This window comes from Ochotona curzoniae, unplaced genomic scaffold, assembly GCF_017591425.1.
Source record: "Ochotona curzoniae isolate NIBS_2020 unplaced genomic scaffold, NIBS_Ocur_1.0 contig_291, whole genome shotgun sequence".
Taxonomy (NCBI): Eukaryota; Metazoa; Chordata; class Mammalia; order Lagomorpha; family Ochotonidae; genus Ochotona; species Ochotona curzoniae.
The window spans coordinates 10,126,883-10,145,073 of NW_024465649.1; the positions used below are offsets into that span (position 1 = coordinate 10,126,883).

The following is an 18,191-nucleotide window of genomic DNA, read 5'->3' on the forward strand; positions in this document are numbered from 1 at the left end:
GTGTGGATTTGCATCAGGCTCAAGCCACAAGAGCATTATGTCTGTCTTGCTGCACTGATTGCCTCATGGATTGCCACATGACTCATCCAGGCCAATCATAGTGCTCTTTGGAAATTGACTTCGTGGAAGAAACCGCTTCTTCCTATTGGAGTTCATGAGATTTGTGGACATTGAGTAGCCATTCTGCCTACTGCATGGATGGAGCTCATGAGCCCCTGGTTCTAGACATCACTGCCAATGAATAAACACAACTTGATGGAACAAGGGAAAAAATGAATGTATGTCAGTCTTGGGGATCGAGGGATTCAGGATGTTTTCTATGGTGCATAGAATCAGATGCTATCACAAAAGGAGAACGCTGAGGACTAAGATATTCACATAAGCATAAAGCCCCATCCCTGCCTTCCAGAGTCTTGGAATCTAATTTAGGAGATAAAATTTACAATAATATAGAGCATCCTGTGTGGAGAGCATCCACGTGGAGTTTGAAGGGAATTGCAACCCTGTGTTACTCTCTACTTCTTCCCTCTGCCCCACCCACGAGCTTAAGCATCAATAGCTGTGAGTCCATGATCTCAGTTTATTCCTTGTTGTGTAAAGAACCAGTGCCTGGTACTTTGTACCTCAGTTTCCAACTCTGTAAAAAAGAGGTGACTGACCTAGAAGACCTCCCTGATGACAATCACTAGTGACTCTTTTTCATGTGCTCCACATTTGGAAGAGCATGAGAATTAGAAAAACTTGGATTCCAACCCTAGGATCATGTATCAGTTGACCAGAAGCAAGTCACTGAACTTTCCTAACAGTTTTCTAATATGCCAAATGGTGTGTAATGGCACTTGACAATGAAAGAACTGTGTGCGATCCAAGTGAGAGATTGTATATGCAAGCAGCTAGCTAATCATCAATGCTTAATAAATGGAGGAATGATTCTTATGCTTTCTCTTTCAAGTGATCCAGAGAGTGAAATGCTGGTTATTCTCCTCTTGCCTTACTCCACCTACTTCATTTCTCACTAACAAGGAGGGAAAGGGAGCAAGGAGAGATGAAGATCAAATCTGTGCATTGCTTTCAGTTAGTAACAACCACAAGAGATTTGTAAACTCTTTGGGAAGAGATTATAATTAATGATCAATTTGAAAATACCAGGATATATTGCTCCTCAGTGCAATAAATAAAAGAGTAATCAATGTACAAACACAGGCCTTATTTCCTTACTCATTCTTTTAAAAGTTCATTGGATTTTTAATCAATGTAGTTATCAACATGATAATAATGGAAATGATGGCTGCCAGAGTGATAGAGCAGTTACTATTGGTCAGACTCTTCATCCTTTATCTCATTTCATCGTCACATGTTTATGAAGTTAAATACTATTATGAAATCCATTGTAAGCTGGGTGAGCATTCTAACGGTTTGGTCACAAAAATACGTGTATACAATTTACAGCATACATGTATAGAAATATAAGCATGATTAAATATATATATATAGATGTTATTTTGTAAATTTGTTAACATCTCTGGCCCTCTTTTCTCATTTTCAAAAGAAGATATATTTGAGAGTATGGCAAAAGCTAGGGATGATGCAGCTGAAGAAGTCAGCACTTTGGTTCTCAGAATACACTGAATAATTATAGTTATCGTTGTAGCAAGCTTTGGGGCTGCTCCCTAAGGAGTTGGACTAGGTAACCACTAATGTCACTGCTCTCTGGTATAGGTCAGCAAAGGCAATGGAGTGGAGTGGACAGCCTCTTAGTCTTTGTAGAATCATATTGATCAAGATGAAAATCCACATTCCACTGTTTTCTTAATGGGTCTTATACAGTGTGCATTAGCAAAGCCTATCATTTATAGTTGGCTGTGAAAGTGAAATTCAACAGCTGATTTAAGGCATTAGCACAGTGCCTGATATGTAGAAATCACTCAATAACCGATGAATATAAAACCTGTTATCATTCTTTCTGGTGCTCCTATGCTTAGAATGAGGGTGCAAGTCAAAAAGTGCATTCCCATCGGTTCCCTGTTGTCAAGACTGCTGTCAAGTAATGAACATGCAGTGTTGCAGGAAGGCTGGTTCTGAGGCCCCCTCGGGCACTTCTCCGTGCTGTTGCCTATGGTTGGTATCATTAAGACATAATTTTCTTTTCTAGTCAGTAGATAATGTTTCTTGTAAGAAACGCACATCTTTGGGTGATTTGGAGAGGAAGAGCACACCAATAAAAAGAAACTAATGTGGCTTTCTATTTAAATAATTAACAGAATTTAATTATTATTAGGATTATGTTAAAGACATGTGCATGTCTTTTTGAGTCACTAAGAAGGTAATTTGATTCTGATTTAAACTCTAAGTCACTTGTACTATCTGTTACCTGAATTGAAACACACGAAAAAAAAATCTACTTTAGGATGGATGATAGGTTGAATAGTCACCATATAAAATCGCCAAATTCTAATCATGGAACTTGTAAACTTTAGCTTATTTGGAAAACATGTCTTTGAATGCATTACTAACGTTTTTGAGGTGAGATTAAACTGGATTGCCTGGGTGGACCTCAGTGCCATCCTGGTACCCTTACAGAGGAATCAAGTGGATGCCCACCACTAACGGATTTTAAATCAGTAAAATAAAAAAGAAAGAAAAACAGAAGAGAAGTCAGATTGTTTCTTGTTATTACCATAAACAAGTGATTCTGGACAAAGTCAGAATTCCAGGACTCACGCTGCTGTAGTGGAGGCTCTCTGCATCCTTTCCCAACATATTACTGGGACCACAGCACACCACTTAAATAGGTATGACAAACACATCCATATGTGTTGTATGTACTGGTCTTCTCAGTACATGGAACAGCATCCTTAGGAGTATCTCCATGGCATCCACTGGCTTATCTCAGTTTCCCATAGGAGCTCTGCATTTTGCTATTCAATTCTCCATGGGCAGCTTGGCATCTTGTTGCTAAGCTGACAGTCTCAGCAGATAAGCCTTATTAAAGGGTAAAAACTTGGCCAGGACTCAGTGAGGTCATCAGGAATAACTTTGTGCTGTCCAGATGGCCACTTGTCAGCCCATCAGCATAAATACCCATTGCTTGCAGCCTCCCTCATCTTACCTTCCAGTGAGATGCAGAAGAGGCCAAGTTCCACCTCTAGGTGTCCATGGCTCCAAACGACCCAGGACTCTTAGATTCGTAGCTTAAACTCCTTACTTGTATTTCATACCTAATATACAGTCCAACGGGAAATGCTTCTAAACTGGTTGGCAATGGCTTACCTTTGTGTTCTGGCATGGAAAGCAGTCTGTCCATTCTGACCAGTTGCTCAGCTGGCAATCAACTGCTGTGGGGGTGTTGGATTGACTTACTCTCCTAAAGACAAGAAAGACTCATCCACTACTGAGATACAGAATTTAAGCAGATATGAAAGCTATGCACACTCTCCTTCCAGAAACACACAATGTATATTAAAAGAAGAATGGACATTTATTGTGATGTTGCTACATACAGGTATAATGTGTTGGAGAAATCACATAGATGATCCTTTAGTACTATATCAATCTCAAGTAGATCAAATTATTACAATTTATGGAAAGATTGCAACTGACAAGGGCTAACAGCTTTTGATGCAGGAGAAGCAGAAAGCTCAAAAGCTAACAACATGGAGTGTGACACCTGAGGACGGAGTTTGAATCTTAGCTGCTTGGTGTTACTTAGCGTCTCAAAGCAATAGCATTCCCTTTGTGAAATCATGTTACAAGTAACATTACCTAATGGGGCTATAGAATGCATGTTAAAATGCTCGTGAAGCGTTTTCTAAAGGACAGCTTTTATGATTACATGCTGGGACATCACATGGATTAGTTCATTTAATCTCTATAACAATCCTGGGAGGTAATATAATTAGCCCTTTTTGTATGTGAGACAGCTGACATTCCTGAAAACTAAACACACTCTGAAAACGCAGCTCTAGAGAGCGGAAATGCTGGAATTTACTGGTTTGCAGGCAAAAGCTATTTCCTGCTCCTCATCATGCAACTGCCTGATTCACAAATCAGCCAGCAAAGATGAGGAAGGAGATCCTTGCCTGGTCTGTCTCCAATAGGATGATCTTTCTTTTTACCGCACTCTGCTTTTATCAAAAGCTTTCCCAGGGCTCACGGGGCAAAGGATGTAGCCACACTGCAGCTTTGAGGCCACGGGCAGAGTGAGAAGGCTTTCTGTCACTGCCACAAATGCCACAGCCTCGGAGAGCCAGCCTGCCTCTCCGTGATGGATGGCACAATCATCTCCCGAGCGTAGCGAAATCCGTGCTTCAAATCTCCTGCTAATTACGAAATAAGCTGCTACTCAGGATGAATGATGACAATGAGGTGGAAACTCCAGACAGCAGTCACAGGTTAGTCAGGGAGATTATGTTTATCTTTAATATTGGTTCTCCAACTTGTGGTCACTGGCTGCCTTTGAACTCCAACAAATTATTGAGGACTTCATATAGCATTTAAGTGTGATAGCTCTATCAATATTCAAAAAATCTAAAATAAAAAACAACATTTTTAAAATTTCCTTGATATTTCAAATAATAACAAACTCATCATATTTGCTATAAATAACTTATTAAAATAGTGTTGTTTTACATTTCTACAAATTTCTTGAAATTTGATTAAGTAGAAAGCAACTAATCTCTTGTTTCTATTGCTTCATTCAAGCTTGGCTATAATTACTTCCAAAGTCTATGAAAAACTTGAAAATGGAAGAATAGCCTGGCGCGGTGGCCTTGTGGCTAAAGTCCTTGCCTTGAATATGCCAAGATTCCATATGGGCGCCGGTTCTAATCCCTGAAGTCCCGCTTCCTATCCAGCTTCCTGCTAGTGGCCTGGGAAAGCAGTGGAGGACAGCCCAAAGGCTTGGGACCCTGCACCTGCATGGGAGACCCTGAGGAAGCTCCTGGCTCTAGCTTCGCATAGGTACAGTACCAGTTGTTGTGGTCACTTGGGGAGTGAACCATCGGACAAGAGATCTTCCTCTCTGTCTTTCCTCCTCTCTGTATATCTGACTTTGCAATAAAAAATAAAATAAATCTTAAAAAAAAAGAAAAGAGGAAAAGTTATGGTATCAGTATTTTCATATAACTTTGATGTTTACTTTAATATTACACCAAAACTTGACATGTGAGAATTTGTTGTATAATTGACTTTTGGTGTTCTTTTATATTAAAATGTATTGATCTATAAACACTTGGAACAGCTCTTGTGCCTCATACATAATTTTATTAGCGTCAGGCATTGAACATTTGGAAAATAACGGATCACTGAGTATGTGTGTGTTGCAAATACTAACATAACGCATTCTGCAACAGAAAAAAAAAATCAGACTTTGTAATAATAGCACCAGTGATTTCATCAAGTTGATGGCGGTGTTTTCATTTTCATCTGAAAATGCTAATTTTTTATTGTTAACTAGTATTGTTCCAGTTTTCTTGATTAGTTAGACTTGCTTTGTTTTTGATTCAATGCAAGACAAATATCTAATCCCAAATGACCATAGTTTGGTGATCGTTTTAATATTTTTCAAAATTTTAGTTCTAGGTTTAAAAAGAAGTGAACTCCTGGACTGAATATTTGTGTCATTCCAAATTAATATGTTGAAGACTAACCCTCAATATGAGAGTCCTGGGAGGTGAGAATAGTGGGAGGTGATTAGGTCATGAAGGAAGAGCCATGAATGAGACTAGTGTCCTTATGAATGGGCTCCAGAGAGCACCCTCCTCTCTGCCATGTGACGACGGGACACAAAGAGACGAAACAGCCACCCATGAACAATGAGACAGGCTTCACCACGTGCTGAATCTGCCTGTGCCTTGGTCCAGGGCTCTGGAACTGTCAATAACGAATGGGCTGTTCACACCACTCCACTGGGAGTCATTGGTCAGGGCAGCCAGTACAGACAAAGGCAAGTGGCCCCTGTGACTCTAAACACTAACAACTATTTTTCCTAAAGACAACATCATACTTCAGGACACCGGTGCTCTTTAAGCACTGCTCTCCCCTCCCCCAATTGTTTTTCATAAAATAGTTTCATAGCATCTATTCACGAGCTGGGGTTCTAAAAACTTAGCAATTCTTACTGTTTTAAGGACTTGCTTGTTTTTTTTGTTTGTTTGTTTGTTTTTTTCTGCAAAGCTTGGTAATACTGCCTTACTTTGCTCAAAAGTCACAAAAGATTTACCCATTATTGCTTTTGCAACATCAGTAAAAATACAAACACAGGAAAAGGGAAAATAATCCTTGGCATCATTATGAAGACTTCTCTGGACTCACAGGACCTCTGGAAAGATCTTTGGGGACTGCCTGGGATTGGCAGCCCACACTTTTGGAAGGTCTGACCTTTGCTAACAGCAGTCCTACTATTCCTTAAAACAAACAAATAAACAAACAAACAAAAACACTTCAATGTGGCTCAATTCCCAGTCTCACTCTGGGACACTCAGCACCTGTCTGAATAAGCATCTAACTCTGCCCTCTCAGTTGCTCCTCCTCCTAGTCTGTGGTAATCCTTTCTTTATCCCACTGTTCTTCATCCTCACATTCATGATCTTCTACAATCTGAAACGGCTCCTCCCCCGCTCCCATGTCTCTGTGCATGGTTATTTCCTTCCTGTCTTTTCTGTTTCACGATTCTCACTGCACCTTTTTCTTGGACACCTTTGGGACTTGTGCTATCAGGGCAACAAAGCTCCCTACCAGTAAGATACCTTCCTTGTTTGATTTCTTTACATATCTATTTCAATTTTCACAGTCATCTTTTAAAATCTTCACCCATAGCTTAAACTCCTAGACCCCCTGTTCTCTCAGTTACACCCACCTATAAAATTCAACCCTGAATGAACCTAACTACTTTGTACTTTTCTTGGTGAATTTTTGGGTCTCTTTCAGTCTTACTATCACTTACTATCAATTTCTTAGGGAAAGATTTTCCACACCAGGGCTGGTTAGGTATTTCCATTCATTTTCTGATCAATCTTTGCATACTTTCTCAACATTTAATCACCACACATGCAATACGTGTATAATTTCTGTCTTCCATGCAAAATTCTAATCCTGATGGATATAGAAGCCATGCGTATAATTGCTACTGCGGTTCTTGCACCTATATGGGTTAGGTCCATTATGGTTCTTGAAAATATGGCAGAAAAGAAAACAATGAAAGAAGTGGGAGGAGGGAAAGGAAGGAAGAAGGGTTAGAGGGAGAGAGAAAAAGAATGAAATTAATTTCTGGGAAATAGGCAGTGACATTGTAGAGATTTTTCTAAGTATCTACACTTGATTAAAAGTTAAAATCTAAATAAATAGACTTGGCATCTAAAAGTTCAAATGATTCAAGGTTTGGTCCACACATTTTTTTTTCTGATATATGTTTCTAATAATAGTCATCACAAGGTGAAAGAGAATACAGGGTGAAAGTTTGGGAACTGGAAAGAATTTCAGCATTAGTTGTATATCTCCCTATGGGATTGTCAAGACAATGTCATTATAAGCCCATAGACTGCATTATGCTGTCAGGATGGGGGAAACAGTACTAATGGATGGAAGCCAAAGCCTAGATGGAGCAGTGCTGGGTGGCTGCAGTTTGAAAAGCTTTGTGACATGATGTCTAGACAGGGGCACATGCACTAATTCCATCAGGGAGGCCAAAGAACAGAAAGTAGCCCAGGACCACGCATTAAGTCATTACAGGGCTCCAACCTCTTAGCCAATATCAATATGAACAGTATTTTATCTTATCATGCCAATGAACTTTTTAATGCAGTTCACTTTTCAAGGATTATGGAAGTAATACATTCTCATTGAAGGAAAATAGGAAAGATTGGAAATGAAAAAAAAAATACCCTAAATCCTACCACACCACTAATGTGTTTTTTAAATATATATTTCTGAGCACTTTATATTCCTAAGAAATATAAATCCTAAGTTCATACTGTGAATCACATTTTTTATTCTGTTTTTTTCTACTTGGCAGGAGAGAAAAAATGTGAATGATTTAGAATGGTATCACATTGTTCTACTCCTTGCCAGACTATTGAGCCCCAGTTTGTCTGTAGTCTCACTGAGGAGACTTCCTATAGAATTGAATGAAGGGAAAGTTTGTGACACATATTGCCAAGTGGATTTCTGAAAGAACTGCATCAGTTTATTAAGAATTATTTATTTATTTTAAAAGTCAGATTTACAGAGAGACAGGAAGAGACAAAGAAAAGTCTTTCATCTGCTCGTGCTGGACCAAATTGAGAAAGCAGGGTCTGGAGGCTTCCTTCAGGACACCCATGTGGGTATCAAGAACCAAGTGCTTGGATCATCTGCTTACTGCTTTTCCCAGGTCACTAGCAAGGAGTCAAATGGGAAATTGAATAGCTGAGACATGCCTTGGCATATATCTTGGATACCAGCTTTACTGATAGCAGCTTTACTCACTACACCGCAACACCTGTCTCAATCGCTTAATTTTCAAATTCCTTAAGCATCCACTAATCATTCTGAGTCTCCATCCATTTGTTTTTCCTTTTTAAATATATTTTATGGATTCTGTTTCATAGGCTCTGGGATTTCCCTTCCCTTTTCCCCAAGTCTCCTCCCCCTAAATGATTCTCCCCATATTATTACTGCAGTGTAGTCCTTCACAAATAGCCCTAAGTCCATCATTCTGTAATTTAAGTATATCCTGACATTGTAGGTATGAACGATGGCAGACAGTGCAGCATCCTATTGTCAAGGTATATTTAACAGTTTCTTTGGGATAGGATAGTCTCTATTACACGGTTATTATATATATTGCTAAATGGAAATCCATAAAGCAAAATCAACAACAGGAGGAAAATAGAAAGTTTACAACATGAAAATAAATAAATGTCCTATTTTCCCACCAAATTGGCAATGGCTTTTAGAGCATGTTCTGTCTTTTTTAATCAGTGGGACCTTGAATACAGAGCACTGGGATCCAAGAGTCTCCGGTGCAGTCTGCGTTTGCCTCTAGACAGTTGTGCTGCTATACCCAACTTTCAGGTTTTTCACTGATGGATGATCACAAGTCGGACATTTGCGGTGGGGTTTTTCACACTGCACTTTCTGGAGTACTAGTTTCTGACATTGATATCATGTCTCAGGAAGGAAGGCAAGAAAAAGTTCCACTGTCAAATACACCTGGGTGAACAGCATGTCAGATGTCACCCTTTGAGATATCAAAAGGTCCTGAGAAGTTTTGCATTCTATTAGCTAAACATTTCAAACGCATTTGAAGCGCATGTCATTGTTTTTCTCATACAGCTTCTGCAAGACCAAGCAACACAGTTCAAGAAGCTGTGGTGTAACAAGAAGACACTTGTAGTTCACCAAATTTATATTTGAATTCAGTTTCTGCCACCCACTGATTCTCAATTTTTTTTATAGCTGAGAAACAGAGGGAACAGCTTATAAGAGTATTTTGAATATGGAGTGAGATCATGTATGTAAAGCTACATGTTACTGTCTTCTCTTTAACCTTTCTCAGTGTCATATGTGCACATCAAGCATTTTAACCTTCATCAAAAATGTATTGAATGAATTCTATGCAGGGCAAACAACCAGTGATTCATATACCCTCTGCCTCTATAATAGAGTGGGATCTCTCACAAATAAATAAGAATGGCACACTGGGCAAAGGCTAAAACTGAGAGTGGAATAGACAAACTGCAAGTCAGAGGTTTGACCCTCAAAATGTGACTACTTCAGCAACTTAGGAAACAAGATAATGAATTAGCTACCAATCTTAGGCTACAAGGTCAGGAACCCTAACCCTGATTGTTGCCCTGTGGTCATCTTAAAAAATTCAAGGTCTCAGCTTATACTAAAGGTTGATTGGCACTAATTGTGTGATCTTGAGCCAGTCTCATTCAGGAATGTGAAAACTGCACCATGAAACACATATACAAAATCTGCCTTTGAAGCTGTTCTGTCTGCAGCAGCTCCACATGGCCAAGTCCAGAGGATAATGTTTGCCTTTCTTGCCTCTGTGGATCACTTTGCCCTGCAGGAACATTTCCCCCTCTCAGGTGCCTTCAGAATCTGTCTTCCTGGCTCCCTTCCTCTGGGACCAGTTCTTTGTCAGTCTCTCAAAACTGCGATTCCTCACAGCATAACTTGCTTTTTTTTTTTTTTTTTTCCTTTTGGCTTCTCTCACTCCTAGGAGGGAAAAGTTCCTTGCTCTTATATAACACCTGCTCTCTCTCCCCAGATGCAGGGGGTCATCCCAGCCACATTTTACTGCTCTGCTGGCTACCTTTCAGGTCTGGTAAGGCAATGGCTGCATGCTTAGACTTTAATTTTTCCCAATGAATTGTCTTCTCCCTCAATTTTCTAAAGTTTGATATAGGAACTAGTAGGTTGGGCTGCTCCTTAAGCTGGATTACTAGCTATGGGCTTTAGTTTCTTCCTTTTCTTACTCCCGAAGCCTATCCTTGGGAAGTTTCTGTCCATGTTAACCATCAACGTGTATCTCAACTATTTTCCCATTTGACAATCTCCACAGCCACCATTTTCTGTTTAAAGCACCATTCCTTCTTCTCCCATGAGCCCACTGTTATGATTGTCTGTAGGTCAAGGTCTTCTACCTCACCTTTTCCCAGCCCATGCTCTCCACACCAACCAGGATGAAATTTTTAATGATAAAACAGTTGGTACCCCTCCTTTATAAGAACTTCCAATGATGTTTATTTGGTTAGTTTTTACTGCACATAGGCCCTCTCTGCTCTCCACCTTTCTGATACGCTTTTGTGGCGCATGTCCTTGCTTTCATGCTGCCTTCATCCATAAACACACAGATGCAATGGCTGATTCCCTCTGCAGGGACTTAGCACATGCTAATTCCTCTACTTCCTCATGCTTTTCCCATGGCTTCTCCCTGCCAGCCTCTTCATCTCAGTTTGAATGCCACCTGCACAGAGAAGCTATGCCCCTACCTAGCCCATTTTGGATTTTCCTTGATAGACTCCCACAAAGAATCTCTGTAAGTACCTTCATTGTATTGTGCAGTGGCAAGCTAATCATTTACCTTTAGCATTGGCATCCCATATGAGCACAGATGGAGTATTGGCTACTCCACTTCTGATTCAACTCCCTGCTTGTGGCCTGGAAGAGCAGCGGAAGATGACTCAAGTCCTTGGGACCCTACACTCATGTGGGAGACCCAGAGAATGCTCCAGGCTCCTGATTTTAGATCATGTCAGTTCTGGCCCTTGTGGCCATTTGGGGAGTGAACCAGTGAATGTAAAACACATGCACACACACACACACACACACACACACACACACACACACACACAGAGAGTAACTCTTTCAAATAAAAAATATTTTTAGAAATTCTATATATTCCTGTAATAAGATGGTCAATTTCCCTGCTTATTGGTTGATTCTACCACTACATTATAAATTCCATGGGAGTAAGAACATGATATATTTAGTTTACTCCCTGTACACAGCATCCCTAGAATATTTATTGAATGAATGCAAAATGTATTTACTGCATACCAGAAGCACAGAGAATTCCATGCAAAACTTGCAGTTCAAAACATGTGCCTGCCCTTCTGCAGTGTCTGCTGAATGTGGTTTCTTCCAATCCAAGCCTTCCTACTGTTTGTCTCCTGGACCTGCCTGTCATGTCTTAGCATAGTAATTTCTATGTAAAGCTTCACTCTTTACTTCCATCTCCAAACTGCAAGTTCTGATAGGCAGTGGTCATGACCATGCCACTTACCACTGTACTATGAGTACCAAGCACAGGATGTGGCATTTAGTGGAAACTCAATAACAAAATTTCTGTATGAATATTGCATCTCCATTAATCCTATAGAATTTCATTAAAATTTCTTATGTATCATGTGGATAAGTGTATCTATTTTATACATGAGCAAAACCAATTTATAGGGAGATGAGAAAATTTGCTTAAGGTAATATGAGTAGTTATTAGGAATCAGAATTAAACCCGAGGCTGTTGATTCCAAAGGCTATACAACTGTTTCCCCCTCATTCTGCAATGTACTCTGAGGGGTTTCTTGTAAGAGGAAAACAAAATAAGAAAAATTATTTTCCTCTAAGTCCTATGGTGTGTCAGGTTATATGATAATTACTTTATGAGAACTTTCCCAACTCCTGACAAGAACTCTATGAGATGTATATTATCTCCCTTTTATAGATGAATAAAGACAAGCTTAGAGAATTTAAGTAATTGCTTCAAGTTCAATAACCACTAAGTAGTGACTTTAGGTTTTAAATTCAGGTTGAATTCAATCACATGTCCCAAATGGATGCCCTGGAAATACTGTTAATGATTAGTTATTCTGGGAAACAGAGATATCCATATCACCACATTGGAGTTACATTCACTATACCAGTTGTTTGTATTCATTAAAAATTTTTCATAGTGGCTAAAATCTTCACCTTACACACTCCGGATCCCAGATGGGCACTGGTTCTAATCCCAGCAGCTCCACTTTCCACCCAATTCCCTGCTTGTTGCCTGGGAAAGCTGTCACGGATGGCCCAAAGCCATGGGACCCTGCACTTGCGTGGAAGACCTGGAAGAGGCTCCTGGATCCTGGTTTTGGATTGACAAAGCTCTGGCCGTTGTGGCCACTGGGGAGTGAATCAAGGGACAGAAGATCTTCCTCTCTGTCTTTTCTCATTATATCTGACTTTCCAATAAAATTAAAATAAATCTTAAAAAAAAAGAAAGCTTTGCAACGTCTGCATACATACTGATTCCCAGTAATGTGGATGCTGTTCAAAACATTCACATGGTCCTGGCTCAGGATCCTTTGGGACATATACTCTGATGTCCATAAGGAAATAAAATTAACAAAGCGGGTCTGCTTGTGGCTTCTTGAAGGTCTGTCATCTGCATGGCCTATATGGTGAAAAAGACAAAATGACCTTTACGTGCTTAGATAGCTTGTTCTCCATCTCTCTGCTTGGGGCCTTTATTACCATTTCCACTCATGCAAGTTCTGAATTGAAAAAATGTGAGCAAAAGCCTCCATGTTTCCTAACTATGGGCTACATATTTGTTTTGGTTATCAAAGCAAGTTCTTGTTTTTGAACCATTTTGTTTCGTTTTGCTGTTTGTGGATGTGGTCATGGCAGCAATGGTAGCAACAGTAATCTCAGGATGGGAAAGGCCTTACCATTCCACTAGGAACTGAGTGGCTCAGAACCTGCCAAATCACGTTGTTTTCCAGCCTTCTGTTAAGGGATAATAATAATAGTAGTATACATCTTAAAGGACCCCTTAAAGGACCCTGCACCTGTGTGGCAGACCCGGAAAGAAGTTCCTGGCTCCTGGCTTCAGATTGGCATAGTACCAGCCATTGCACTCACTTGGGGAGAGAATCATTGGATAGAAGATCTTCCTCTCTGTCTCTCCTCCTCTTTGTATATCTGACTTTCCAATAAAAAGAAAATAAATCTTTAAAAACTTAATTAATTAAAGGAAGATTAATCACTGCAGAAGAAAAAATAAGTAAACTTAAACTCTGAAAATGAATATTCATCACCACAACATCAGCACAACAAGATATGTCAAAGGAAATAATTTAGGTAAAATAAAAATGATGTGTCAGAAGGAGGAGGCAATTATTTGAAGGTAAATTGTGATGTCATTGATACGTACAAATCTTAGATTAACAACTGAAAATTAAGGCAGAAAAAGTAGCAATTAATTTTGAATTACAGAAGTATCAGCTCTAAAATAAAAGTAACCAAAAAAGGAAAAAAAGCTGAAACAAAGAAAATATAGGACCAGCAGAAAACAAACAAGATGACATATTTAAACTCAAGCCTGTCAATAAGTGCTTTAGATGCAAATGCTCCAATTACTGCAATTAAATGATAGAGGTTTTTAGGCTATAAAAGGCAAGACTTATCTATGTATGTCTACCTGAACTATACATTCAGAACAGATAAAGTAGACTTTAAAACAAAGACAACAGCTAAGTATAGAGGGAGCCTTTCATAATGGTAAAAGAACAAATTAATCAAGAACACCATCATGAATGTTTGTATTTGTCTTTGTATTTGCATGTGAATTTAATAACACAGGTTCAAAATGCAGGAAGCAGAAATGAAAAAGAAACCCACAACCTTGTTGGACATTCCACACCCTTCTCAATAAGTTGTAGCACAAGGAGGTGAAACCATTAGTAATCAGTTTGACTAAATTGTTTTAGAACTACACCAAACAACTGAAAAATATACATTAATATGTGCACATGGAGTATCCATTATGAAGGACCACCATATTTTTAGTGATGATGCAAATCTTAATATTTTTTAAATTTCAAATTTTTAAAACTTGATGTAGCACAAATACTAATAGATTTTGTTTATATAAAACACATAATGCAAATCCATTATTTTGAAGCTAAAGAGTGAAGCTTCTTTCCATAACCTCTGTTTTACAATGTTTTTGCAAATAACATTTTTCTACTAAAGCTTTATAATAAGCAAATGGCAAGGTGTTTCTTTGGAAATAAATGTACATCATTAAAAATGCAAATAAGTCTATTTTCAATGAAAGGGTTCATATGAGATTTACTTTGGGTTGAAAAGGGTATTATTTCCAAAAATAAAGATACAAGGCCCTCATTGTCCTGGAAGATTCATGCCAATTGATACATTATGCATTTTTCTGTTTGATTATTGCCAATCACCAAAAAGAATGAAAATGCCAAAAGCTAACAATAATCACACACCATCTGGCAACAGCTTTCATTGAATGCTTGCTAGGTAAGAATTTGTCTGACCTCCCTCCCATTTTACAAGCAAGGAAAACGGAGCTCAGCATAGTTGAATAATTTTCATGAGATCACACAACTGGTAAATGCCAGTAGGAGGCGGTGAACATAGTTAATTCAATAGTGGTTTTCCATTTTCAAAGTCTGTGTCAAACACACTGCCATTGCATGCAAGGACCGTGTGATTCCCTACTTCAGCACTTTGTAAAGTGTTTAATTGGCTCTCTTTTTCCTTGACTTGAAATTTGCCTCTTCACTGGTCTGTCTTGTTTGATAAGTTCATCAAACATCAAGACTCTTTGTTCATTTTCAAAAAGGATTACAATGATAAGTTTTTATAATTAAGAGTATCTTGGCAGAGATTTCCTTTACCACTGTTCTCTTGCCTTTATCTTCTTATTATTACAGATGAAATTTCTGATGTTTTAAAACTATATTTGCTTTAAGTAAAAGTGACAAATTAACTACTTATAAATTGCTTTCCCTCCTTCTGAACTGTTGCTTGAAGAAAATCCCTCTTGTGCTAGCCTTTTAAAAGCAATAACGATTCAAAATTGAATCATCTAACAATCATCTATTTGACTAAAATAATTCTGGTTAAAATAGTCAATGCTTGAGCTACAGGGACTACTTTACAATTACCCAGAGGTGAAATAAGGGGTTGCTGAAGCATTACAACACACTTGATGTTAAGATATAAACAATGTGAAGCCAAGTTGGGAGTTTCAAGGAAATAAAATAGATAAAATTCAACACACAAATGCAGATATTTTAGTTATTGCCCCCAGCCAACAGAAGCTAAATTTAATTTTATAGTAAATTGGCCCAGCATCTCAAGAGGACCCTGCTTTAACAAAATGACTTTGCTCATGTTTCTACTTACACGCTTCCCCCAAAGTATGGAGTGAGTGTTCTTGTGATGCCACTATACAGGTGCTGTCCAACATCACAAAGAGAATTATCATTTATTCAGTGCCTACTATATGCTGAGTGTCTTTTATATAGAGAACCTCTTATTTCATCTGTATTAACTCCTACACAGAGGCATTATCATTCTAATTTTGTAAACAGCAAAACTGAAGATAAAAGAGATCCAGTGATTTTCTCTGAATTATAATTTAAGACTATCCATGTAAAGATGTCCCTTATCTAGTTCCTGAGTGTTAGAGCTGGGATTTTTCACCTGGGCCAGTCTGACTCCAGATGCATGGTTTTTCATTGCCCTATCCTCCTTCACTAGAGTAGTAATGCTGTAACTATAAAGTTACTTTCTGTTCTCTGGTGGCCTAACATAAAATATTATATATCTTATAATATATAATATTATATAAAATGTCTTGATTCCCTAACAGATGATTGCTACATGTACGTTTTGCAGAGACTTAAGGTCCACTTACTGGTTCACCTTCTCCTGTGCAGTTACCCCAAGTTGACAAGTCACCAAAGACAAGGTGAAGAAAGCCGTAAACAACATCTTATTCTGGAACCGCCACTCTAGGTTGCCTTGAAGGAACAGACCTGTCTACCCAGGGAGCTGAAGAAACAACCAACAAAAGTTTAAAACTCAGAGAATTCACTCAGCTCTCAAATACAGTTAATTATTAATCAAGGTATTGATTAACCAAACTTCCTATAATTGGCCCACATCACCAAGACGCTGCCCTTTAGACTTTTTTTAAAGCAGTGTCCATGTGACTAACGGAGGGGAGCCATTCAATCAATACCTAGACCTCATTTTCAGATGGAGGTGAAAGGGAAGTGAGAACAGAGTTCCATAATTCTTCGTACTGTTGAGTGGCACTTCAAACTTCAATCTAACCAGACTGAGACAAGGATACACAAACTTGGACATAAAGCACCAGAAAAATGTAGAAAATGCTAACAATTACATGAAGGTTTTACTGTATATTGCCAAACATCTGGAGCCTGTGAAATATGCATAATCCAACGGACATTCTGCTTTTTAGATAGACATTGTATGGCATTAAGATAAAGCATATCTGTGCCTGGAGGAGACCAGATGTCTTAAATAGATATCTCTTGAAGCACTCTGTAGAATTATAATGCCAATAAAGGCTACACATCTGGACTGCTAAGGTGCTACCTGCATCATCTTCCAGATATACATTAAATAATATAAATGGAGATGGACAGATGATCAGGTAGGCAGACATACAGATCATAGTTGAACTCGTGTGTGAAAGGTATTTTCTATTTCTTATTTAATCCTCATAATGAGTCTTGATATGAAAATGATCAGCAGCCTCTTGATGGGAACTAGCTTGCTGATGGGTGTTCGCCTGTCTCTCTATCCTCGGGATTATTTAGATTCTTTTGTTAGCAGAATTGGCCAGCAATCATATCATTATAAATCTCAAATAAATTACAAGAAAATTTAACGAACAATTTGTATGCTGAGGAAAGTGTATCTGATTTGGATGTGAAATTTCTAGAAAAGCATCCAGCTGGTATGTGCCTTTCCTCATTTTGAAGGAAAACTTGATAGAAGCCAAGTATCAGTTGTGGGCCCAGGAAAGCCCTGAATTCTTGGATATCTGTGTCTTTCTTCTTCCTGTCTGTCCCTACTTTTATTCCTGGATCCCCTTGGCTTTAGTTTTCCCCTACTGCTAACCAACTTGAAAGGCTTCTTTCTCTCTCTTTTATACAAGTAATCCAACCATAGTTGGTGTTCCATCATGCTTCTGTGAATATGTGAGCGGTCTCCTACTTGGAACACTGGGCCAGGTCAGGGTGATGCAGGAGGAGCTCAGCTATTTCCACTCTCTCTTTCATTGTGTCACCCTCAGTCAAAGCTCCTGGCTTAGAGCCCTGTCAGGTGGGAACACACATCCTCTCATCATTTCCACACATTTCTTCATGGAAACCAGGCCTCCCCTACCGTGGTGTCCTCACTTAGGGCTTCTCTTCTTACGGGTTACATGGCAATCTCCAGAAATGCTCATGATAGCTATTACTTGGAGTGTTGTGCTAGAGGCATCTTGCGGATAAAGGCTAGCGATGCTGCTAAACATTTTACATGATACAAAATGGCATCCACAACAAAGAATGAAGGGGCTCAAACTGTCAATACCATGTAGGTTGGTAAACATGGCTCCACCACAAGGCTAGTCTGTCTTTCTCTGATCCTGGGAACCCTGCTAACTCAGCTTTATTCTTTTGTTTTACGTATAGGGAAACCTCAAGATGTCTTTTGTGCTTTCTCCACTCACCCATGGCCTATGTGGTATTCCAGTCCCTCCTGAATCTTTAGTCTCCTTTGTACTCACTTTCTCCCAATACAGTCCCTCACACTCTGTCCTACCCCTCTGTGATAGCGATGAGCTTCTTAGCCTCATCCTTTGGTTTATGTCAGGGCCTTTT

At 39.0% G+C, this 18,191-nt stretch overlaps 1 protein-coding gene across 1 annotated transcript in view; it reads right to left on the reverse strand.

Moving 5' to 3' along the window:
- Positions 1-16,284, reverse strand: part of C8A (complement C8 alpha chain) — a 64,240-nt gene extending 47,956 nt beyond the window's left edge. The window contains exons 1-2 of the mRNA XM_040978653.1: positions 16,208-16,284; positions 3,271-3,364 (exon numbers count right to left, since the gene is read on the reverse strand). Of these exons, the coding sequence (XP_040834587.1) occupies positions 3,271-3,364; positions 16,208-16,284 (171 nt within the window). The remainder of the gene's footprint in view (positions 1-3,270; positions 3,365-16,207) is intronic.
- Positions 16,285-18,191: the final 1,907 nt, after the last annotated feature.